The 24,899-nt window shown below is 40.4% G+C and overlaps 1 protein-coding gene across 4 annotated transcripts in view; it reads left to right on the top strand.

Annotated features, from left to right (window-relative positions):
* Positions 1-24,899, top strand: part of PRKG1 (protein kinase cGMP-dependent 1) — a 1,256,614-nt gene that overhangs the window by 157,635 nt on the left and 1,074,080 nt on the right. For 2 of the 4 annotated variants that reach the window (XM_053910263.1, XM_019430062.2), the window contains exon 2: positions 12,136-12,302. In XM_053910263.1, the coding sequence (XP_053766238.1) occupies positions 12,136-12,302 (167 nt within the window). Of the gene's footprint in view, positions 1-10,458; positions 10,602-12,135; positions 12,303-24,899 lie in introns of those variants that run through there. The other 2 variants (XM_019430063.2, XM_019430066.2) reach the window with 2 other exon arrangements.

The following is a 24,899-nucleotide window of genomic DNA, read 5'->3' on the forward strand; positions in this document are numbered from 1 at the left end:
TCACTGTTAGTAGCTTTTCATTTGACGAAGACTTGAGTTCTTTTCCTCCAGTCTTCAAGCTCCCATCTAAACCAGCCCTGCTTACATCCCCCAATTTCACCTCCAGCCCTCCTTTCTCCTGCTCAAAAGGCTCTAACTACCTTCTCCAAACTTGAGTCTGAAAATAGTCTGTTCCTCTTGCCGTGAGTGCCCTCCTCCTGTGTTTGGTGCATCTTATCCTTAAATCTTAGCCTAAGTGTTCCATTTCTAGGAAGGTCTCTGTTTCAGACCCCGAATAGGTGTTCCTCTTTAGTTTGCATTCGGGACCCGTTTTGTAAGCTTCCACTTTTTCTCTTTCAACTGTGTTATTTATTTACCTCTGTGTTGTCTTCCCTCTACGACCAGAATCACAGCTCTGAGAAGACAAAGACCTTATTTCACTCATCCCTGGGCCCCCAGTGTCATGTGTGAGGCACTGAAGGCATGCTTGGTGAATGCATGAATAAATGAATGAGCGAACGAACGAACGAACGAATCTAATGGTCAGGTGCCTTGCAGACCACTGTCTAAGACTCACTGAGAAACCTGGGGTCTTGAAGAAAGGCTGTGGGGTGAAAGTGCAATGTTATGTCAACTGTTTTACTAAGTTGGGCAACTGATCTGTTTCTGGAAGTTTTTATTGGGAGGATAAGGTGAGACGACATGTCTAAAACACCTCGAGTAAATATACCCCGAGGAAGTTCTTCTTGGCAGTTCTGCCTGTATCCGGACTCTACCCACAAGGAGAGTTAGTGTCCTCATGGATGACCTCCCCTTCTTCACATCCCTTTGTCCAGTTCATGTTCCTCTCATTGCAGAGACTGACAAAAAAGTAGAAAGTGGGAGGGACTGTATGCAGAGGGTCTGTCCAGCAGTTTCTTCCTCTTTGGTGGCACATTCCCAGCTGGGGGTACATCATAACCCAACGTCTCTATAAAGGAGTCCCTTGAAATCTTGGCAACCCCCACCCCAGGAATATTGTGCAAGCCCTTCATCCCGCCTGCCCCCCAAATCCGTGTGTTCCTTCTAGCTGCCTCGGGTTCGGGGGTCAACATTTCAGGCTCAGTTCTGCCCTTTGGGTTAATTCATTTAGATATGTATGTCCACACCCACTTTTCCTCAGTGCCCCAGATGCTCAGCTGCCGGCTCCCCTCCCTTCTATAGCCTGTTTCAGACTTCTGGAACCTTAGCCTGGCAAAACCCTGAAGTCCCCCTTCGACTGGCTGGAATCCTTCAGACACTTTGAGATCAGGTGCCTACAAATGTATGGTCTGCAATTCCAGTGTACTTTGTGTTATCAGCCCTCTGTCTTCTGTATTTATTTATTATGCTCAACCCCCTTGGCTTCATGGCCTGCCTAGATTTCTTTATGGTTTCCCTCTTTCCTCTTGTCCTTCACTCACTGATGACTGTGACCTTATTTCACAAGGGACACGTTTTTGGGAATGGCTTTCAGATTTGTAGGCACGACTTCGTTCCATAAATACTGTGCTCGTGTCAGCAGCTACTCTAGGTCACTTTTTCAATCATTTGGTGGATAATTACGGTTGCGTTTCAAACCCATCAATCACTATTATCTGTATTTACCTGCAGTGGCAGAATTTGAACCTAGAATTGTTGCATTGGAAATATAATAAATATTCACTGTTTGCCACTGAAAGGGACACACTTTTAAAGGACAGCGTGTTACAGGGTGATAGATAGTGGATTCAAGTGACAAAATCACATTGATCTCCCTCCTTCCCTTCCTCCCTACATTGACTTCTTTGACCAAAATTTAAGATAGCCACCTTATCAAATTAGAGCACAGAAACCATTGTATTAACAGGTTTTGCTAGGTTTATAAATTCTCCATATTAGATTTCTACTGTAAAATACGTCTCTGGAAAGCATTTAATGTTTAACATGTCATATTCATTAAGAGGAAACTTTTGCACACTTTCTTTCCCCTTCGTGTTTTTTTTTTTTTTTAATTTTTTTTTAACGTTTATTTATTTTTTTGAGACAGAGAGAGAGCATGAACAGGGGAGGGTCAGAGAGAGGGAGACACAGAATCTGAAACAGGCTCCAGGCTCTGAGCGGTCAGCACAGAGCCTGACGCAGGGCTCGAACTCACGGACCACGAGATCATGACCTGAGCCGAAGTCGGCCGCTTAACCGACTGAGCCACCCAGGCGTCCCATCCCCTTCGTATTTGTATACGAATTCCACCTGAGGCAGGCTTTTAGGAAGGAAAGGAGGCAGAGGGAAAAGGGGTGTGCTCACAACAGATGTTTGAACACCCTGGAGTAAAATGAGTTGAGTTCGGGGTACCTGGGTGGCTCAGTCAGTTTAAGCATCCAGCTCTTGGTTTTGGCTCAGGTCATGATCTCACAGTTCGTGGGTCCGAACTCCCATCTTGGGGTCTATGCGGAGCATGGAGTCTGCTGGAGATTCCCTCTCTCCCTCTCTCTCTGGCTCTCCCCACTCACTCTCTCTGGCTCTCAAAACAATGTAAGACAATAAAAACAAAACAGAAAGCAAGTGAGTTGAATTCCATTGTCGAATTCAAGAGGTGGTTTTGTATTAGAGGTTATCTCCCTGTGAAAGCCACAAGACATAGTCATGCTTCGCAAATGTAGAGAATGAATTGGATCAGAGCGGAAATCTCCCTGAATGAACCATCACAGAGTTCTTTAAACTATAGAATTCTTGTCAAATGGCCACAGTTCCCTGCTGATGCTGGGGCAGTGGATTTATTGAGTCTTTGCCCAATGGCTGAAGGCACGAGAAAGAGAGACAGGCACAGAGAGAATCAAAGATGTAGAAAGAGAGACAGAAAGAATGTGAATGTGTGTGTAATGAAGGAAGGTCTGAAACATGTTGATTTCAGGCTGCAAGTCAGTTGCCCTGAGTTCTCCTTTAATCTCCAACACGGACTTGGCAGGCGTCTAGCCCCTTTGAGCCTCTGTTTTCTTATCTGCCACATAGGGATAATAGTAACATCTGTTCTACCTACTTCACAGGTTTGTGGCAATAATAGGATGAAATGTTAGATGGGGAATTGTTTTGAAAGCGTGCAGTGCTCTCTGCAGATAAAAGGTCATATTATCCAACCGTAGCATTCTTAACTTTTGCAGAAGTAGAGATAAATGGGAAGAATGTTTGCTTTTGGATTTCATAATTGGGATAATTTATTCACATTGTCAACACAATTTTGTATCGTGGGCTTGTAACTCACACAGTTTAGTAGAGCGAGGCTTAGGAGTCCCATGGGTTTATCTTTAAATCCTGATGCCTATTGGGATGCCTGGGGAGGGGGCTCAGTCGGCTAAGCCTCCGAATCTTGGTTTTGGCTCAGGTCACGATCTGATGGTTTGTGAGTGCAAGCCCCACATCAGGCTCTGTGCTGACAGTGCAGAACATGCTTGGGATTCTCTCTCTGCCCTTCCTCTCCTCATGTGCATGTGTGCGCGTGCTCGCTCTCTCTCTCTCTCTCTCTCTCTCTCTCTCTCTCTCTCAAATAAACTTAAAAAAAAATCCTCTTACCTGTCATGTACTAGTTGGGGGACATTGGGCTGGTTATACAGCTGCTCTGAGCCTCAGCTCCACCGTGGCAAGTTCAGCAAGTCGTTGTGGAACTGAAGTGACATAAGGCTTCTTGCTAAGGACATGGATTAACCAGATAAATAGTGGTTGTAGCAGCAGCAGCAGTCGTAGTCTACCTACTACTGTGATCTCATGTTGTCACCACTGGTTAATCTTTTCCACTCTGGTTGAGAAGCTTGGAAACCACCGAGCTTTTACAGCTAGGAGCATAATTGTTTGGTTTTTAAATTTATTAAATATAAAATTTATTTTAAAATTACATTTATTAAAAAAGAATTTCTCCCTCTCTCTCTCTCTCTCTCTCTCTCTCTCTCTCTCTCTATATATATATATATATATATATATATATATATATATATGTCATCTCCCTTTAAGCCGACTCAGTGTATCTCATGGATTAAAGCCCAATGCAAGTGAAGCTGTTTGGAGATGCAATTGAACCAAGTTTATCAAAACAGATGACCTGTTCCTTAAGACCCGAGGGTCACTGTTACAAGGCCAACTTTGGCTCTCGTTTTCTGGAAGCAGCACCAGAGGAAGTCATGAATGGCCCAAGACCTAATTTTGAGCCAGTAGAAAGTACACGTATTTGGCAGGTGGAGGGTTTATAGAGAAACATGTTATTTTCCTGCTGCTGAATTCAAACAAATGTTAAGTAATTGACAGTAGAATGCAGCATATCCCAGAGCTTCATCTGAGAAGCACCTGAACAGCAGGAAGTTTTTCTAAAATGATTTCTTTGATGATTAACTTCAACGTCATGCCTTTGAACTTACCAAAATGGCCGTGGAGAACACACAGTCATAACTTGAGGTACTAGGTTTTCAAGAGCTACACGGAGCATTGTGGCACCCGTAGGCAGGGTCACCCGGGGTGGCGAGGCACCTTGCTGGATGTTCCTGGTGTGATCGTGTTGACCTTGTTGGAAACGAGTGAACTCTAAGGGATCACCATTGTTGGAGGGTTTTGAGAGAGGAACAGTTGTTTGACGGTGTTGAATTGCGATTGGGCGTATAAATATATGTCATGTGTTTTCTCCCTAATCCTTGCTCTGTTTTTCAGTTTAGATAGCTAAACTTTAAAAACAGAATTCATTCATAATAGACGAGGCCACATGGTTCTTCCATTCTGTAATGTAACGCGTATGGTCTTCTTGATTCTCACGGAAAGCGCTTTACAGAGCTTCTGTGAAACCCCACGGTTCTACTTCCGTGGTACGAAAGAGAAACTCGGAGGATGAGCGTTTGATCTGGCCCTTTTGGAGACTATTCTATTTTAAGTCAGGCTCACTCGCGTGAAGTAGCTGTAAAATGTATCTCTAGAGCATTGAATGACTTGAATAGTTGAGCGCAAGACTTTAACATTGACTTGTTGGAAGTTGGTGAACACGTACAAAGAACAATAATTTCCTTTTCTTTCAATTAGCACAAGTCTGCTCCATCTGTTTGCATTGAAGCGGTGATTTCAAGAGCGACTTCATATTGTTGTCAATTTGAATAAGTACAGAGCATTAGTTAAAAACGAGGAGGCTTGAGTGATTTTCGAGCACATAGGTCTTGTGGGTGAACCATCTTCTTGCCCCAAGCATTTTTTTTTCTTTAGAGTTATAATATCTCAATTTCATTTAGACTCTCATCTGTGTTAGAACAACAGGATAGTTTTTAGAAGGGAAATGGCAACTGGAAATGATTTGCAATGCAGGTGATTGAGAAAAGATTACCGTCAGTGGTCAGCAAGAACTATGTTGCTCCCGTGTCTTTTGGCCCAGCTATCCCCGTGTGTGGATTTTAGGTCCAAATGCCGCAAATAGTTTTGATCTCTTCATGACCGTTTCTGCTACAAGAGCGAGATGGCCAGGGCAGAGTTGGCTGATGTGAAAATACAGACTGAAACTTGTTGAAAACCGATTTTCAGTTGTGAGGAAATATCTAAATTGGTCGGTAGCTTTGCGGGATTGAATTCTGTCTTTAAGCAACGTGGGCAGATGGAGATTTCTTAGCTCTCAGCCAGCTTAGACCTGCAAAGCTCATGCGGGAAAGCTGTTGGACCAGAGATAGGACCCACTGTTGAGATAGAATTGTAACTTGTTGGGGCGGCAAGAGCGGGACTCCAAGAGAGTCTCTTGGTTGCAGGTAATTACCCGGGTAGTTCACAGCAGATGAATGGAGTTACCTTGTCGAGGTGACTCCCGGGATTGGAAACTCTTAAGGGGCTTTGTAATGACTTTATGTGAGTAAACCGTCCGTTTACTTCCGATGAGACTTCTCAGGTGCCCTCTGCAGACTATACTGCAGGTAAGGGCGGCTTTGAAACTGCAGTTACTGCTTCTTCTGACTTGGGAGCCTACAGCTGACCATCGAGAGCTAAAAGGACGGAGTCCTGTTTGCGCTTTTGTAGTCAAAAAGCTGATTATAGACGCTTTACACTTTTAAAACCGTTTTTGGCTGATTTTCACTCATAGTAGTAATTTAATAGCTTTGACTGTTTTTTAAAGTGCCTGGAAGTCTTTGAAACGGAGGGGCTGGGTGATAATTCTCACGTTTCTGGGCCCGGCCCTCCTGGCCATATTTGCTATTGCCTGGTGTGTGTTCAGGGTGAAACGAAAGAGAGGCTTTGAGTGGAGAGTAAATTCTAGGCCTCTGAAGACAGCCTGAAACTGGACATGCGACCTCTTTCTTTCCCAAAATGCATAAGTGGCCCAAGCGTCAGTGATTCAAAGTCCAAGGAAATGTAGGACTTCTGAGACAGGGGTTCCCACGAGCTTTAACTATAAGAATTCCCTATTAACATAGTCATAAGTTACAGTTTTGGCCCCTGTTAATCGATGAAATACATGGCAGAAAACCTCCGTGAACTCAGAAACAGCTTAAAGTACATTTGTATTATTTCTGTTTTATGTCTGATCTACCGCCCGTCAATCATCTCTCTTCCATTCCTGCCCTGCGTCCCTGTAGCTTTAGAAGACACTGCAATGTCATCACCACGTTCCAGACCCTAGGAGACCTGCCTCCTGCCTGCCTTTGTAATCTCGTTCTCCTGGCCCTTGGCTTCTTGTTCGCTCTGTCCTTCAGCCACAGAGGTGTCCTTTCGGGCCTCTGGACAGATCGAGCTCATTCCAACCTCTGCGCCTTTGTGTGTGTTTTTCCTTTCAGTTAGAATAGTCGTCTGCACAGTCTTCCCGTGGTTGGATCCTATTGTCATAGAGTCCTCGGTTCAGAGAAGCCTTCGTGACGCCCCAGCCTAAACAGCCTTCCCTGCTCTTTGAAATAACGCTAGCCCTGTGTAGATACTGCAAGACACAATAACCACGGTGTAGAATAGCCTTTGGTTTAATGTTGAGAAAACTAATGAGGCTCTGTTTATTAATAGTGAATAATGCCGGCTTCTTTGTTAGAGAAGTAGGTGTGTATTTTCCAACACTTTGCTAGAATTGCCCGTTTTTACTAAAGCTTGTGTAGGAAGATTATTACTATCAACTATTTGCGTCTGTTCAAGAACTTTCCCTGCAGAAGTAGAAGGGGAAGTGGGTTTTCCAAGTCATTTTATAAAACCTGAAAGTGGGGAAGACTCAAGGCTGGAAATCCTGGCATTTAAATGATCTGGGGTTATTATGTCACCTAATGAAATTTTTAGAGAAGGAAAGGATTATCATGTTGGTTTCAGCACTTATAAATTAAGGCACATTAAATTCTGAGGGTGTTAGAAAAATAATCTATATCCAGCAATTTACTGGAGCCAACTCTTAACTGGCTCATATAGGAACTGCTTGTTAAATTTTCAGGAATTTTGCAAGCAGGTTGACTTTACATTAGTAGACTTGAAATTGGCTTGAAATTGGCTATGGTGGGAGTATTTATACCATGGAAATTGGCAAATGCTACAAACCAAAGCTTTTTTTTTTTTTTACCCCCTCTATGGAGAGGGGGTGTTTACCAGCACACCATTTATATATAGCCAATATTTCAGAGGCTGACAGTTTGATGATGACGAATCAATAGGGTGAGCTCAAAATAACCAAGTTCCTTTTATGGTGTTTGTATTTCCAAAGCCACACATTTGGAGCACGGAAGAAAAACAATGTTAATGGATTGTTTATACACAGAAGCAGACAGGAAGGATCAAACATCAAGATCTTTGTGTTTGCTTCTTACAGTCCCCAGGTCAGGCTGCTGAATTCGTGCAGCCTGTTGTTAAAATATGTACTCTGAGCGAGAGCAGATAGCCGCCTTCTGGAACTTGTGATAGCAGCTTTCCCCAGCTCCCAGACTGATCACCAAGCTCACTGGCATCGCGTGCAGCATCATATTTTAGGTACAGCGAGTGTCTTAGACTGTGTCTCAAGGAAAGAGAAGGAGTCACAGGAGACTGAGGTGGAGGCTGTGATCGATTCTAGTCCATAAGGTTGGAGCAAAGGGAGATGAAGAATTGACCCAGTGGCTCAAGCCCTCGGTGGGAAAGGACTTAAGGGAGACTCGTATGAAGGGGCAGGGCGTTCACGATTGCTCCCCGACAAGAACATCTTCGGGTTACGCCACACAGAGGCATGAGATGGATTGTTGGTGACGTTTCAGGGACAGGTGTTTTATTGGATGGTATTGTGTGAAAGGACAGGTAGGACACAGGTCCTCTATTTCTCAGTGTGTTTTGAAGTGACACAAACACATACGTGACGACCCCCAGTTTTTGTTTCTTCAGAGACTTGAGATCGGATGTCCTCCATTTCAAAAAAAATCTGAGAAGCAACAGCAGCCTGAAGTTCCCCTCCCCCCCTGACTTTGTGGTCAACATTTGGAAAATCTGGGTCGTTCTAAGAGATTGCATTAGACCTCAGGGTTTCACCATTTCTGAAGTCTTCACAAAACAGGGTAATAGTCCTACTTAAGAGAAAAGAGAAATGCTTTCTTCACCCATCCTTGGATTGAAATAATTATTTTGGGGAGAATAGGGCTCTCCTTCGAAGCTGGTGGCATTTCTAGGGCTTAGATTTTTAATGGAGCACTATTAATGTTTCCGAAAGGATAAGATGCCATCAGTGGCTCCCCAGGTAGGAATTCTGGGATTGATAGCCTCCAGGAGTTACGATATTAGAAAATAAGGACCTATTGATGACCTCACTCTCTGACCCAAACAAAGAAAATAAAGGCATTTTATGTGAAGAGATTATTTAACTATTTAATTAAATTAATTTCCTGAACATCAACTAGGTCCTGGTGTTGGGAAATGTGATCCTAGAACAGTAGATCTCAAGAGTCACTCTGAAGGTGCTGCTGCCATTCCTGACATCAGAGATGGTGAAGATAATTAAGAAAGGAAATGTCATGATAGTCGCAGAAGGGGACAGAGTTTTGCTTAAAGTTTTGGCAAGCTGGAATAAATGGCTGAAAAGCCCTGCCTGACTGATGTAAAAGTCTCACTTGAAAATGTTTTAATGTTTATTTATTTTTGAGAGACAGAGAGAGACAGTGTGAGCAGGGGAGGGGCAGAGAGAGAGAGGGAGACACAGAATCCGAAGCGGGCTCCAGGCTCTGAGCAGTCAGCACAGAGCCCGAAGCAGGGCTTGAACCCACGAACATTGAGATCATGACCTGGGCTGAAGTCAGACGCTTAACCGACTGAGCCACCCAGGGGCCCCAAAAGTCTTACTTTTAGAATAGTCTATTCTGAAGTTCTTAACAACTGGCTGTCTCTATATTAGGTGAAAATCCCTACCATTAGTATTTAAACGCAGGCCACATGAACAAGAATCTATTGCAAAGGGTAACATTGAATATGCCAATAAAAGACATAAAAGAATATGCCAAAAAATATGTCATTGTTTCAATGAGAAGTGGATGAAATTAGATTATTTTTATTTCTCCAAATAGCACAGTGACTTTTTATAAACTGCCTTTAAAGTGATTTTTCAATATGAAAAAGCATGCCCCATTCTAGAAAATTTTATAAAGAGACAAAAGTAGAAAGAAAAACATAATTCTGTCACCAAAGGCAACCAATGCCAACATTTTGTTTATTTCCTTCTAAAATTGTTTCGGGTCATTGCTGTGTATACTCTGTTATGTCCTTTCCCCACCCCCCCCCCCCTTTTTTTTTTACTGCTGCTGCAATTAATACTGTTACCATCTTTTTTTACCTACCATTTCCTGAAAAGTAATATTACGGTCTTCACATAAAATTCTTCTGAGTTGGTAATTTTTTCCCAGTTTTATTAAGAAATGATTGACATCATCACTATGTAAGTTTAAGGTACACAACATGGTGGTTTAATTTATATATATTGTGAAATGATTACCACAGTAGGCTTTAGTTAACAGCCCTCATTTCCTATGGATATAATAAAAAGGAATGAAAAAAATTTCCCCCAACAAGTTTCTCTCTGGGTCATACAGCAGTGTTCACTGTAGTCATCAAGCTGTCCATTCCGTCCCCATACTTAGGTATAATGGCAACTCTGTGCCCTTTGACAACCTTCCTCCAATCCCTTCTTCTCCTGTCCCCCACCTCTGATAACTGCAAATCCGGTTTGGCGTGCGTGGGTGCGCGCGCATGCGTGGGTGCGCGCGCATGCGTGGGTGCGCGCGCATGCGTGGGTGCGCGCGCATGCGTGGGTGCGCGCGCATGCGTGGGTGCGCGCGCATGCGTGGGTGCGCGCGCATGCGTGGGTGCGCGCGCTTAAATTAGATTCTACACGTAAGTGAGGTCATATAGTACTTTGTTTTTCTATGACTTATGTCACTTGACATAATGGCTTCACAGTTCATTCCGGTTGTCACAAATGGTCGGATTTCCTCTTTTATGGCTGAATGATATTCCATAGCGCGCGCGTGTATACGTTCTGCGTATTCTTCATTCATTCATCTGTAGACGCTCCCGTTGTTACCATGTCCAGGCTATTGTAAATAATGCTGCTATGGACATGGGCTGCAGATAATCTTTTAAAGTTAGTGTTTTTGTTTCTTTTGGTTATATTCCCAGAAGTGGAATCACTGGATCATATGGTAGGTCTATTTTTAATCTTGTAAGAAACCTCCATTCTGCTTTCCATAGTGGCTGCACCAATTTCCATTCCCACTGACCGTGCACGAGGGCTCCCTTTCCTCTACATCCTCGCAGCATCTGTTATCTCTTACCTTTTTGATGGTGGCCATACTGATGGAGGTGAGGTGACACCTCCTGGTTTTCTTCTATTCTAAATTGCCTTATTCTCTAAATTCTCCTATCTCTAAGTTCTCACATAAAATATTCTCTTAGTCTAACAACAATTCTGTTTTCTGCTTTTTCACCTAAAAATAGTGTAGGAATTTCCCCCATACCGTTACCATTCTTTGTTAAAATTTTTAGTTGCTTTGTCACAATCCCTGGTAAGGGATTCAAGAGAGACTCAAATTACCACCATCGTTAAGCTCGGCAACACTTTCCTGGGTGACCACTTTGAATTCCAGTGATAGGATTTGTAAAAATATCTTCCCCGCTGACTACCTATTTAATCCATGTCTAAATCATGTCGTGTTTAAAAACATGTTGTGCAGTAGAGTTTTATCTTCCTGGGCACCTCACTCTAAACTGGTTCAAGAAAGAGATTTTCTCTGAAAATATGTTAAGTATGGATGAGGAACTACCGCGTTTCTACCGGTTGTTTCAAACGGCTAATTAGTCCAATTCTTACCAGTTTTTTAACCCAAATATTACTCTCGAGTACCTGTACCGTAACTAACATTGTGTTGACACTTGGCATAGAGAGAAAAGTAAAAATGATCCCCATCCACGTGGAGCATAAAGTCTAGTGGAAGAATCACATACAAATAAGCAAACAAATAATTTTTTACTGTAATTATATATAGTGCAATACATCCTAATGTTCTTTTATAATATGTAAAGATAGCGGTAAGAGTGTTTGTGCCATAAAAAATTTTTAAAAAGATTTATTGTCTCTTGTTCACATTTATTTTTAAAAACGTTTTTAAATGTGTATTTATTTTTGAGAGAGAGAAAGAGACAGAGTGTGAGCAGAGGAGGGGCTGAGAGAGGGGGGACACAGAATCGGAAGCAGGCTCCAGGCTCTGAGCTGTCAGCACAGAGCCCGACGCGGGGCTCGAACCCCTGAACCCCGCGAGATCACGACCTGAGCGCAAGTCGGATGCTTAACCGACTGAGCCCCCCCCCCCCGGGCGCCCCTTGTTCGCATTTATTCTTAAACTAAGTTGCAAACTTCAATTTAAAATGCTCATCTACTGGCTTTCTCCCAATCTTCGTGATTAAAGAACATTCTGAAACAAAATGGAATTTCACACTTTGGTTTGTTTATTGGTTGGTCGCATGTGCATTAAATGATAGTGTATTTAAAGGAAATTTTCTCAGCGCCTTTCCTACTGCCACAGAATTACTTTGTTCCTAGGTCTTTCAGAATACGATTGGATTCCTAACAAGAAAATGCATCGTAGTGTGCCAGAACACTCTATGGCTCTGCTCAACTTCACAGACTATGAAAACGCTTGTCAGATGTGCCAATAAATCTTCCCTCTCTTTCCCTAGGTCCAAGGATCTCATAAAGGAAGCTATCCTTGACAATGACTTTATGAAGAACTTGGAGCTGTCGCAGATCCAGGAGATTGTGGATTGTATGTACCCAGTGGAATATGGCAAAGACAGCTGCATCATCAAAGAAGGAGACGTGGGGTCACTGGTGTATGTCATGGAAGGTATGGTTCGTAACCCTGAGCGTCTGACATTCAAATATTCCCTTTTCGTCTTAATCAGCCCACACATAGAAGGCCATGGATTACAGGGGATGGTTCCGTGTTTCCCTCTTTTGTTGTTGGGAAACAGTTTGAAAAGAGGCGGGACACGACTTAAATACACTGGCTGACTAGTTGTACAAAGGGTTTGTGTTGAGAATATTCATCTGAGAGTCGAGGATATTTTTTAGACCTGGGGAAAGGGTGACAGTGTGAAGGAAGGAAACGCTGTTTACTGTGCTGTGTAAGTCTGCACACTGTCAGGTCGTTGAGCAAGCTCACGAAGCTTCCAGAGAAACTTGGGACCGTCGGGAAGTATTCTTGGTCAGATAATCAAAGTGTCAACTCTACTTTTCATTTTCAGGATATGACTGGGTTTCCTGCTATTGTGCTTCTATAAAAAGAGAGTGTTTTCAGCATTTTATAAGTGTGTGAAAGAGATAAATCAGACCGGTCAGATGGCCTGTTAGCTGCCTAATTAATAAGAGTGATAGATTGTTCCATAGATGTTGTGCAAATTAAGATAGAAACCGTTTTGGAAAAAAAAAAAAACAATTGAGGGAGGCACCATACAAATTTATTTTATGCCCAGACAGATTTTCATATTGTTCATTTCTAGCTTGGAGCTTATAATGCCATGTTTTCTTTCTGGTCGGGGGGAACAAAAGCCTGAGGTCATGACCAGACCAGCCAAGGAGAAAGTGAGTTCAGAGGTGCCTATAAGATCACAGAGTGGCCATACAGAAATCACAATCAATTTACAGGTGGTGATTGGTGTTTTAACCAAAGCATTCATGGCAATCTCCTAGAATTGTCAAGTTTATAGGTTGTTGAGAGAAGGGGCGTTATTTGGGCAAGTGACATCACTTCTCTGAGTTTAACCTAATTTCTATATTTTAAAAAAAGGCACTACAGTTTCTATATTTTAAAAAAAGGCACTACTTGTTTCTGACAGTGGTTCTCAACTGGTGGTGATTCTGTCCCTCCACAGGACATTTGGCAATGCCTCGGGACAGTTTTGGTTGTCACAGTTGCAATGGGGACGGGTCGGGCTTGGGGGGAGAGGCTTCTGGCATCTTGTGGGTAAAAACCAGGAACTCCGCTTTGCCAGGTAGGCGCCCACAACAAAGAATTATCTGGCCCAAATTGTCCTTAATGCTGATATTGGAATGCCCTGCTTTTTCTGTCTTTACAAGATTGTTATGAAGTTAACATGAAACAGTCTGAGTAAAAAATGTGTTATGTACAGTGTAAAATGTTAAAAAATAGCCGTAAGTAGTATTATTTCCATCAAATACCTGACAGTATATAAGAAATGTTCTTCCTGCATATGTCATTCACCTTTTAATTTTCCTTTGTAATCTTTTTTTGACATATATTAGGCATTCAACTTTTAACTCATAGTTTCTGTCTTTTTTTTTTTTTTTTTTTTTTCTCTAGAAGTGTTCGGCTTTTGTGTCAGTGTTCTAAAGTTTCTCCCCAGGCCAAAAGACATAAATGTTCAGCTAGGCTTTCTTCTGGATAAAAGCAAGAGCCAGTAAACAAAAACACAAACAGTATTCACTTGCTAGACAATTGCAGGGGAAGGAGATGAAATTATAGGGCGAGAGCGTATGTGGGTAGTGAGCAAAATGGATGAGAAAGAGGCGAGAAATATATCGAGGCCGAGCGTAATCTATAAATACAGAGGGATGTGTTAAGGAGTGCTAACAATTACAAACCAAGTTAAAGCATTTGTTAGATTACAGTATATCCGTGGTTTCATAGTTGATTTTTCAGTTAATTCATTGTCAGGCACGTTTGTAAGAACACACCTATTGTGGTAAAGCGAGGTAAATACCTTACCTCAGCCTTTTGCAAATGCTAATTATTGAAAATCCATTCAGGAAATGGATATTTTGAAAACCTGTGTGTTCACTTCGCCTTTATGTTGAATATCTCTTACGCAAATAGGTTTCTGCACAACCTTGCAAATTTTTCTAAAAAAAAATATTGTTTATGCATACTATTCTGTTTTCTAAGACTAACTGCAAGTCCACTAGCTATGTTAGAAGAAGCTTAGAAGTCACAGTTGATGTTTATTGAGTGCTTAGAGCAATGCCCAACTTACGGAGCATGCTTTTGCAAACACACTCCATGTATAAAATTTATTTAATCTTCAAAACAATCCTATGAAGTAAGGGGCAGTATTTATTATTTTTCTTTATAGATGAAGAGACAGAGGCCCAATGAGGTTAAGTAATTTGCCTGGGTCTCCCAACTAGCTTATAGTAGAATTAGGATTGAACCACGGTAGTCTGGATTCAGAGCTCCAGCTTTTGACTGTAGGGCCATGTGTTAGCCCTTTACTGTGTTTCTCTGGTTCTCCAGAGAAACAGAGCCAATAGATAGGTAGGTAGGTAGGTAGGTAGGTAGATAGATAGATACTGATGGATAGATAGGTAGATAGATAGATAGATAGATAGATAGGTAGATAGATAGATAGATATCGATGGGTGGGTATTTATTTTAAGGAATTGGATCATGTAACTGTGGGTACTGGGAGACCCCAAATCTACACAGTAAGGTGAGCAGGCTGGAGATCTAGGAAAGAGTTGGTGCTACAATTCAAATCTGAAGGCCGACTGCTGGCAGAATTCCTTCTTCAGTGGAGGTCAGTCTATTTTCTGTTGAGGCCTTCAACTGATTGGATGAAGCCCACCAACATTAGGAAGGTCATCTGTGGCTTACAGTCTACGGATTTATGTGCTAACTTTAACTTCCTTCCCAGAAGGGTCTAGGATGATATTGGACCAATAGTATCCGGTGATCATGACCTAGCAAGTTGACACATTGAATTCACCATCCCAGGTCCACTCGTTGTCAACTCTGCCTCTGTGTGCATCTCCTCAAACCATGCTTGAGCTCCAAATAAAGACAGCAACAAGGTCATAGCTCCATCTACCGTGAGGTAAAGATTCTGAGTATAACTGAAAATCCACTGGCACGTTCCCCCGAAAAGAGCACAAAGTCCTTGGGTGATATTTACTCTTCTCCTTGATATGCCCTAATTTAAATACTATGTTGCACAACTCATACTTAAATACTGAGATGTCGTCAGTCCATCTTATGATACATGATAAGGGGATATGAAATAGGAAAATGAAAATTCTGTGCACACACACACACACATAACCATACACGCAAACATATTTATGACAAAATAAAGAAGAAATACCGATGGCAGCCTTTCCTAGGTAAAGGTAAAGATACTCATCTTTCCTCCATTGCTACAAGCTAATTTTAATAAATTTTATTTATCTTCCTTTTACCTCTGGATTGACTAAATAGCGAGCTATCTTAATTATCTTTTTTAAAACAGGGCTTTAAATAGTATATAAATATTCAGAGTCACAGATTCTGCAGTGATTCTCTTGATATACTTCAGTTTAAACTCAGTAAAATGACGATAATCTTATAAAATGAGGCCGATCTGTCCCCAAGCTGTGATTCTAACCAGTTCCATGTAACTTTGGCTGATCTCGTGCTAATATCCTTGTGTCAAAATAATTTCAAATTAAAAAAAGAAAACATCATTTGAATTTTTATAAGTTTTAATTGAAGAAATGTTTCATTGTTTAATTAGTTTTTTTATCAGCGTATTTAATCTTCTCAAAATTTAGATAGCAATGTTCTTGGTATAGATGGATTTTTTTCATCTGCAAACATTAATATTTATAAAGAGTATGCCATGGCAACAATGGGTGAGTGGGCTATGCAAGATCATTCACAAACTTGCTTATTATCCAGACATTCAGAAAAACACCCAGGGAGTTTACATGGAATATCACTCCAATTTTCTCTGTCTCTCTTTACTTAAATGAAGTTTCTTTGTGTAATGCGGTTTAACATGTGCCTTAAGTGATTTTTATTTTAGCTGGGCAGGGTCCCAAGTATGATTGCACACCTAAATGCCAGAATTTCTCATCGTTTTAGCAAAAGAGAATAGTCATATGGTAAGACTTCACTAATTAGGATGACTGGGGAAAAATCATCTGGGGGTAGTGTAAATATATTATCATGTATTTTCAAGCAAAAGGAGTCGTGTGACTTTCAGATACTTAAAATTGCTGGCTTAGAGAAGTTTCAATTTTAAGTTTTGATCAGAATTGTTTGGAGTTCGTTTCTGAAGACAGCAGTTTAAGTAGGTTACATTGCTAAGGCTCTCTTTACATTTTAATTACGTTTTCAACTGTGTAAATGAGTCTTATCAAGTACTTGAATACAGTTTATTTTCTTAAACAGACATTGGCCTTAATTATGATGTGAAATTTGAAACTGTCCTTACGTTCTTGCCTTGCCTTGCCTTTTCTTATCATAAAGATACATTTTAGCCTTCTGTCATCCAACACAAAACATAGTCTGATTTAGTGACTTTTGATGGTGATGTGATTAAAACATCTTTTCTGTGAACCTAATGGAATATTTTCACTTTGAAAAGTGTTGAATTTGTATCCATCAAAGTGGCTGATTTGCTTAGCGATACTGGTTTTGCATGTTTTCTGTGATATTTCATTGTGGGAGCAGGTAGATTATATTTTGTTTTCTAAAAAGCAGCAAGTTATGTATTTAGTGTTCTTTGAGCCTTGGCTAATTTAAGTTAAACTTCTTAATGAAATTATCCATTCTTTTATGAGGTTATGAGGTTTAAGTTAAACTTTTTAATGAAATTATCCATTCTTGTATGAGGCTATGAAATTATCCATTCTTTAATGATAATAGCTTTTTATCAACTACATATAAACACCAGGTACTTCAATCATTTTTATAGGTATTAAATTTTAATCTTCATAGTACCCCTTAGGAAGTAGGTATTATATTATCTGCATGTTAATAGCTAAAAGACCTGATGATAGGCCAGCTGAATGAATTGGCCAGGATCTTACAGTCAGTCTTTTGAGGTGCAAACCTGGGCCATCTGCTCTGGCGTCGCCCATGCGTGATGACTGGGCAATGTTAACTTTCCAAGGACGGATTAGGAGTACTCGTGTGACATATTTATTATGTATTATGTATTATTATCCCACTTTGAAAAGCCCATAGAAGATGCACAGCATTAAACCATAGGGTAAAAAAATATATATATGGTTTGATTATTTTCAAGGAAAGACTAGAACTTGAATGGCAATAGTTCCAGAAGAGAATAACCCAGATGTTTCTATGAATATCTCTTAGGCCTCTCTGCCCCCTTTGAACATTGAACTGCTTATTGACCTCTGCATTGATCTTCGACCATTCAGCCCTCTCCTCTGACCGTTTCCTCTTCCTTATTGAAAGAGCAGCTGTGACTTGGCTGAATCTTGGTCCACCTCTGTGTCCTTACTTGTTTGTGACTCAACTTTGCCGTGCACCTTGAAGGACCTATTTTTTCTGCATGTAATGAAAAGCATTGATCTTTTTTTTCACACAGGCTTTTTAAAGAAGCTCTTTGCAGACTTTTAATATGACCTTTGTACACGGATGCTAAGTGATATTTGACTGTTGACATCAACACTCAGGAGCTAGCCTCCCCTTTCCGTTCTCACTGTACCAAGATTGCGCTTTTTCCTTCTGAAGACCAAGTCATGGGGTCACCTGCTTTCTCCGTGGGTTGATAACCAGGTCTGTGTGTTCGGCTGATGTCTAACACTGCTGATGCTTCAGTGTGGACACGAACCATCCTGCCGGCCACCCTTCAAAGTTACCTCACGTAACTTGATGATACTTCAAGCACTGTTCCCCTTTCCCACTGAAACATTCTTGCTGTCTTTATATAATTAAATGATGTATGAAAGCTGACATTCAAAGAGGGATTTTTTAGAAAACTGAACATTAATGATGAGCCTCACCGTGCCATTTGGCATTCAAAACACTACCTGAGAGTATGAGGGAACTGAATGCATTTTCATATGAATGAGCTCTCCCAGTAACTTTAACATGAGAAACAGACAGTTTTGTTCTCCAAAATCAGGGGTCGCCTTTTGGCCTTATGAGTTTTTCTCGTTCCTCTGAAAGCTATTTTTAAAATAGTTGAAATACCCGTGCACTTAAAGTTTTTTACTGTTCTTTCACTGGACCGTGGTTATAATGTTAATGTTAAAGAGCAAACCTATGCCCTGCTTATAGAAAAAACAAAGCAGACGTCTATTTATAAGAAGTTCTCGTAAGCCAAGAGAATCTGGAAGTATTAAATGCAAAATATTAAACTCTATTTCATTTATGGAGTCAACGGTGAAGACAAGGGACCGAGATATTTAGATGGCATGGGGGTATCATGTTTATTTTGGAGTGCCAAGCTTCAAAAAAGCCTTTGATAGGCTCGACCAGGTCCAGGTCAATATATATACATATATATATACATATACATACATACATATATATATGTATATATATATATATATGTATGTATATGTATATATAGTGTGTATGTGTGTGTGTATACACACACAATTTATATATATATTTTTTATATATATAAAATATATATAAATAAAAATATATAAATAAAAACATTTTTTTATATTTATATATATTTTATATATATATAAATTGTGTGTGTGTATACACACATGCATATACATTTAGACATTGTTTCACATATAGATGGGGAGTCTAGGAAGAGAGGATAATGTTTTAGATACTGAAAATGCTGTCTCTTGAAAAGGGAATTAGTCTTCATGAATCTTGAAGAGCAAAGAAGAAATGCCAGTTCCAGGGAAGACTTTGGAATCAATATGCTGCTGATAACATGCTCCGGGAGTGAAAGGAGCAGGTTGATGGGGTGGCAAGAACAGCATCTTGGGAGGCATTGCAGCCTTGACTCCAAGGCACCTGCTTGGAGGAAGTTCGGGGGGGTGGAGGAGGGATTCCCTGCGGCTGAATCACAAGGCATCTCTGTCCCTTCCCTAAACTCCCACATTCTCAGTCTGTGGGTTTGTGAATGAGCGTCCTAGTAGCTAGTCTTTGAGCACCTGGCCCTCTGAAGGCTTCCTCTCACAAACTTGCCTCTACACGCAATGTGGTGGTTACTTTGAAGTGTTTTTGTACCCTATGATTGAAATCTAATAATACCACACGAGTTTTTCTGTTACTTCATTCTTTTTGCTTCCATTCGATGTTGCGCTGTTATAACCCAATTTGTTTGTCCTTTCTGCTAAGGATTATATTCTGATTATTTCCAGTTATTTTGCTCTAGGTTACTAATGTGGCCGAGCATCTATTCATATGTTCGTGAGCTGTCTGTGGTTCTTTTGTGAAGTGTCTGTTCTGGTTTTCTTCCCATTTCTCCCTTTGGATTGATTTACTTTACCTAGTTCAGATTTTCATCCCTGTCGATTACATGCATTGCAAAGTATCTTTCTCAGTCTATAGCTTTAATTTTTACCCGTTTGTGAAATCTGCTGATGAACAGAAGTTACTAATTTTACTGTAGTCAAATATATCAATCTTCTTGGTTTGTGCTTTTTGTATCTTTGTAAGAAATCCTGGAGGGTGGTATTTTTGTCCATGAAGGCATGTACTTAAGTTGGTGTAAGAGGAATTATCTGTCAAGGAATAGATCCACATTTATAATCTAAATGAGAGTTGTCCTTTTCAAAGCAGGAAGCTGGGAAGGCAATATATTTTTGCTTCTGTGTTCTTTTTCCACAATGTATTTGAAGAATTCTTTATAAATTGTCCTTAGAGGACAGTACATATTTTTGTATATGCTTATTTTTTTTCTTTTTTGTCTTTTTTCTGTGAGGGTATATTTTATATTTGGAAATAATTCCAAGTCATTTAGTGACAGATATGACGAACAGGGGTAGGTGATGAAGCGGAGTGATACCTTTTCCCTTTGTTACTAATATATATGCACCATCGTAAAGTAATGACATTTGTTGTACAAGTCAGGAAAAATTAACAAGATGTTTTAAGGACATAATTTATTGAAAATTTATTCTGAAGGATGATGTTCTTTTTTTAAGTTTGTTTATTTTTGAAGGAGAGAGAGAGACAGAGCACAAGCAGGGGGAGGGGCAGAGAGAGAGGGAGACACAGAATCCGAAGCCGGCTCCAGGCTCCGAGCTGTCAGCACAGAGCCCGATGCGGGGCTCATACTCATAAACTGTGAGATGGAGACCTGAGCTGAACTCGGATGCTTAACCAACTGAGCCACCCAGGCACCCTTGAAGGATAATGTTCGTTAATACTCATTAGGCTACCTACATCTTTGTGTGATTTTGTAAAAATAGCCTTATCACATTGTGGTTGTACTAATGTCCTCTGTTTTCTTTCCAAACTGTTAATGGTGGAATTGATTACAAACTGTTAATGGTGGAATTGAATTTATTACATTAAGGAGGGAAATAGTGTGGCTCCTTACCTTTGAGGACTCCTGAAAGCTAAAATCTTTGAAAATCGCTGTGGTTGGTTTTTTGTGTTTTTTTTTTTTTTTTTTTTTTGAGACCAAAAAAGTTGGAAAGCCATTATTAAAAAAAGCAAAAAAAAAAAAAAGAAACTGAAATTGATAAAGGAGATCATACGTTATGTTAAAAAGGTATAAGTATTTTTTTCTTACAATTAGTTCATAACAGTTACGGGTTTTATTTCTGTGCTGGTTCATTTTGCTGCAATATCCATCCCTCCATTCTGCAGTTTTGAGAGAATGGCAAATTTTAAAGTTTAAAAATATATTTTCAGTGAACATTAAAAATGAAAACAGCGTAGCTGAAAAAAATGGGAAGAAAATAGAGATTAGTAACTTTTTGGCAGTAGTGTGATAAGGCATTGATTTTCTGCTAATGAGGGAAAACTTACTTCGGCCATCATTATGTGAAACTGTTGGCTGGCTTGCATGCTGAACGTTAAACAGGCTTCTGACATTGTTGTGGGTTCAGTTCAAAATCACATAGATGTATTTCTGCAGAGACTTTCAACAAGCTTTTGAATGATTTTTGTGGGGGGCTGGATAGACTAATGCTGTTCATATCCATTCCTCTAATGAAAAATCCCTGAATGGTTAGCATTTGTGTTGGCATGTGCTCAAAGGGCTGGGCAGATAGGAGCTACTTCCCAGCACAAAGAAGCTGCCTGGTGTGACTGCCATGGCAACAGCCCCCCACCCCCACCCCAGGACAAAGGACCAATTGGAATTGGTCTCTGAAGTCCTTATTGGAATTCTCCCATGACTCCGCATTTGAGAAATGCAGCCTGTGATAGCACATACGTTATCTGAAATTAACTACTGTAGCTTTGGAAGGTTGAAGTCTGAGTCTGATCTTTATATCTAGGCCCTTCTGCAAACTCCTTTCTGATGAAAATGAAAATGTTTTTGTGCTAAAGCTTCTTTTTTTTTTTTTTTAACTTTTATTCAGTTTTGAGACAGAGAGAGAGAGAGCACGAGCGCACGCGCAAACGGGGGAGGGGCAGAGGGAGAGGGAGACAAAGAATCTGAAGCAGGTTCCAGGCTCTGAGCTGTCAGCTCAGAGCCCGATGCTGGGCTTGAACTCAGGAATGGTGAGATCGTGACCTGAGCCAAAGTCCATCGCTTAACGGACTGAGCCACCCAGGCGCCCCTAAAGCTTCTTAAGTAGTGCACGGAGATATAAAAGTATGATAGATGGTTTAAGATGGTATTAAAATTAATTCCTAAAAATTCACATTTTATGCATATTTAAAATATCAAGAAATTATTATTGACTCTATTTATGTTACTGATTTATGTAATGTCATTTTTTCTGCATTATTTGCCCAACTTCACCAAAGCTGGTTGTTTTTGTGTATAATGAAACCACCTTTTAGTTATTCAAAGGAATATATGGAAGCAAATGATTTTAAAACAAGACAGAGTATTTACTATTTACTACGTGCAATTTTATGTAACTTAACAAGAACACTTAGGTTACTTTGTATACTTTTCATTATCAAAGCCGATTAAGTTACTCTGTTCATTTATCAATAGCAAAGCTGTACTAGAAAAATCATCTGGTGAAGGTGGCCAAAGTATTATGAAAGGTGGTTTCCCATGTCACCAATACCAATATGCAATGGTGTATTTACAGAGGAAAGCTAAAACTTTTCACGAAATCATAATTAACAGTCAATGTGCTTAAAATTTTCCTTCAGGAACTGATCATGCTTCTTTAAAATATCACTTATTGGGGCTCCTGGGTGGCTCAGTCAGTTAAGCGTCGACTTCAGCTCGGGTCACAATCTCGCGGTTTGTGCGTTCGAGCCCCTGCATCCGGTTCTTTGCTGATGGCTCAGAGCCTGGAGACTGCTTCTGATTCTGTGTCTCCCTCTCTCTCTGCCCCTCCCCCGTTCATGCTCTGTCTCTCTCTCTCTCAAAAATAAATAAAACGTTAAAAAAAAAATTAAAAAAAAATATCACTTATGTCCCACTGGCAAAAAGTGGGGGTATTTGTTTCCATTAGAGTTTAATTAATAGCCCATTATAATAACTTTTAACGGAAAGCCATTTACATACTCATCAATTTTTTTTAATTTATGTGATTAGAAGATTATAATTCAGTATCATATTTTATATTTAACTTGTTTTTACAGAGCATCATTTTATATTATTCTTTTATTGTGTTTTATACTGTTTTAGAATATTTAATACCTTCAGCAATATTCTTACTATGTATTTATGGTGTCCCCAATGTTCTAAATTGAAGTCATTTTTTTAAAGATTTGTATAATTTGCTCCAATATTTCCAGTGCAAAGATTTTTATTGACTCAGCCTGTTGTGCCCATGTGTGTATATGAATTTACATGAAACGATTGCTTCCCAGAGTTCACATTATATTTTAGGAGATGATGGGGTTGTTACTATAATCTATAGGATTCTGTCAGTGGTTAAATTCAAATTTATAAGGAAAATAGAGTAACAACAATAATCATAAGTATTGATGATAAGGTTCCCCAGTGATTTAAAACTCAGTCTGCAAAGAAAAATACTTAATTTATAGGTTTTTTAGAACAATTTTCATGCCATTTTCTTAAAATTAAGATAACTTCTATGGAAAGTCTTGATGTTTCTTTTCATTAATCCTGTGAATTTAAGTTTTTATTTCTCACATCAGTTCTAGAGGTCAAAGTCACATGAAATAATAGGAAGAGTGTTTCAGCAGATTTTTCTTCGTGTTCAGAATTAGGTTCCATATATACATAGCAGGCATCGCTCAACTACCATTCTCTTCTTCCCTCCATATGGCGAGTTTCTACAAAAGTAGGAAAGGTGTTGGAGTCATAAAGCAGAGTGTGGATTTGACTGAGTGTCGTCCATGAGTACATGAAATTCCTGGTAAATCGCTCGACAATTGAGAACCACAAAGAAAGTATTTAATGAAATTCTTTTGGCAGTACAGTTTCTTTATTATGATTCACCTATCAATTCATCTGAATATTTATTCGTGCCTGCTGTTCAATTCCTACAAATGCTTTCCCAGTGCTGACCGTGTCTCAGTGGACACTGAGGTAGGATAGTGAACAAGACATACACAGTCCGTGTCTTCCAGACCCTGCATCCTGGCGATGGTGGTAGGGGAAAAGGACAAAGAACATTCACGAAAGTAAGCATGATACTTCTGGATAATTACCAGGGCTGTGACTAAATTGATAAAACAGGGTGATAGAAGAGAGACTCATAGGTGGGTCTGGCAATGATCAGGTGGGTCAGGGAGGACTTTGCTGAGAGGGTATGATTTGAGCTGAGACCTGAATGCCAAGGAGGAGCCAGACACACAAAAGTGTGGATAGAGGTTCCAGGTGAGGGCACCTGTAAGTAGAAAAGTGATGAGGTGGGGAAGGCTTGGCGTGGTAAAGAAAAAGAAGCCAGTGTCAGGATTTGAGGTTGGCAAGGTCACTTGCAGGATGCTGGAGGCGGTTCAGTTTTATTCCAAGACATTTAGAGAGCATTGGAGTTTAGGCTGAGATGGGGCATGAGAAGACTCAGGTTTTATGAGTAGAAAAACGGATACCGCTAATAATTGAGGGTGGCGAACCGTACTTGGAGTGGTGGGGTCCACAGGGGGTCCTGTTGGGAGGTTGTAGACGGCAGTAGTCCAAGCAAAGTGGAATGCTGGCTTGGGTGGGATGATGGCACGGGGCGTGAGGGACGGCTGGTGAATTTGGGCAGCTCAGAGATGTTAGATGAGGGTGAAAGAGATAAACTGGGGCATGCTTAGGCTGTTGATTGAAGAGGTTGGGTGAGTGGTGGTGCTGTGTTCTGCGATGGGAAGAAGGGTGAGGAGTTCATGGTGAAGAAGTGCCATGAGGAGCCCCTTCCTGGCAGTGTGAAGCTCAGGTTCCCTTGGAGAGACCACATGGGTGACACCTGTGTGACAGCCCAGGTGAGAGGTCTGAATGTGGACATGAAAGTCTCCTGTTAATAAAACAGGGCAGAGAGAGAAGACCGGCGTAAGTTCTCTTGTGGTTAGAGTGTTCATTGTACCTGCCACAGATTAATTAAATGGGTGAATTTTGTAATTTTACAGATGTCATACATAGGGGTATTCGTAAATACTTTAACATTCTTTAATGTAAAATCTTTGCAGCCA

Source organism: Panthera pardus, unplaced genomic scaffold, assembly GCF_024362965.1.
Source record: "Panthera pardus isolate Hobbes unplaced genomic scaffold, ASM2436296v1 HiC_scaffold_22, whole genome shotgun sequence".
Lineage (NCBI taxonomy): Eukaryota > Metazoa > Chordata > Mammalia > Carnivora > Felidae > Panthera > Panthera pardus.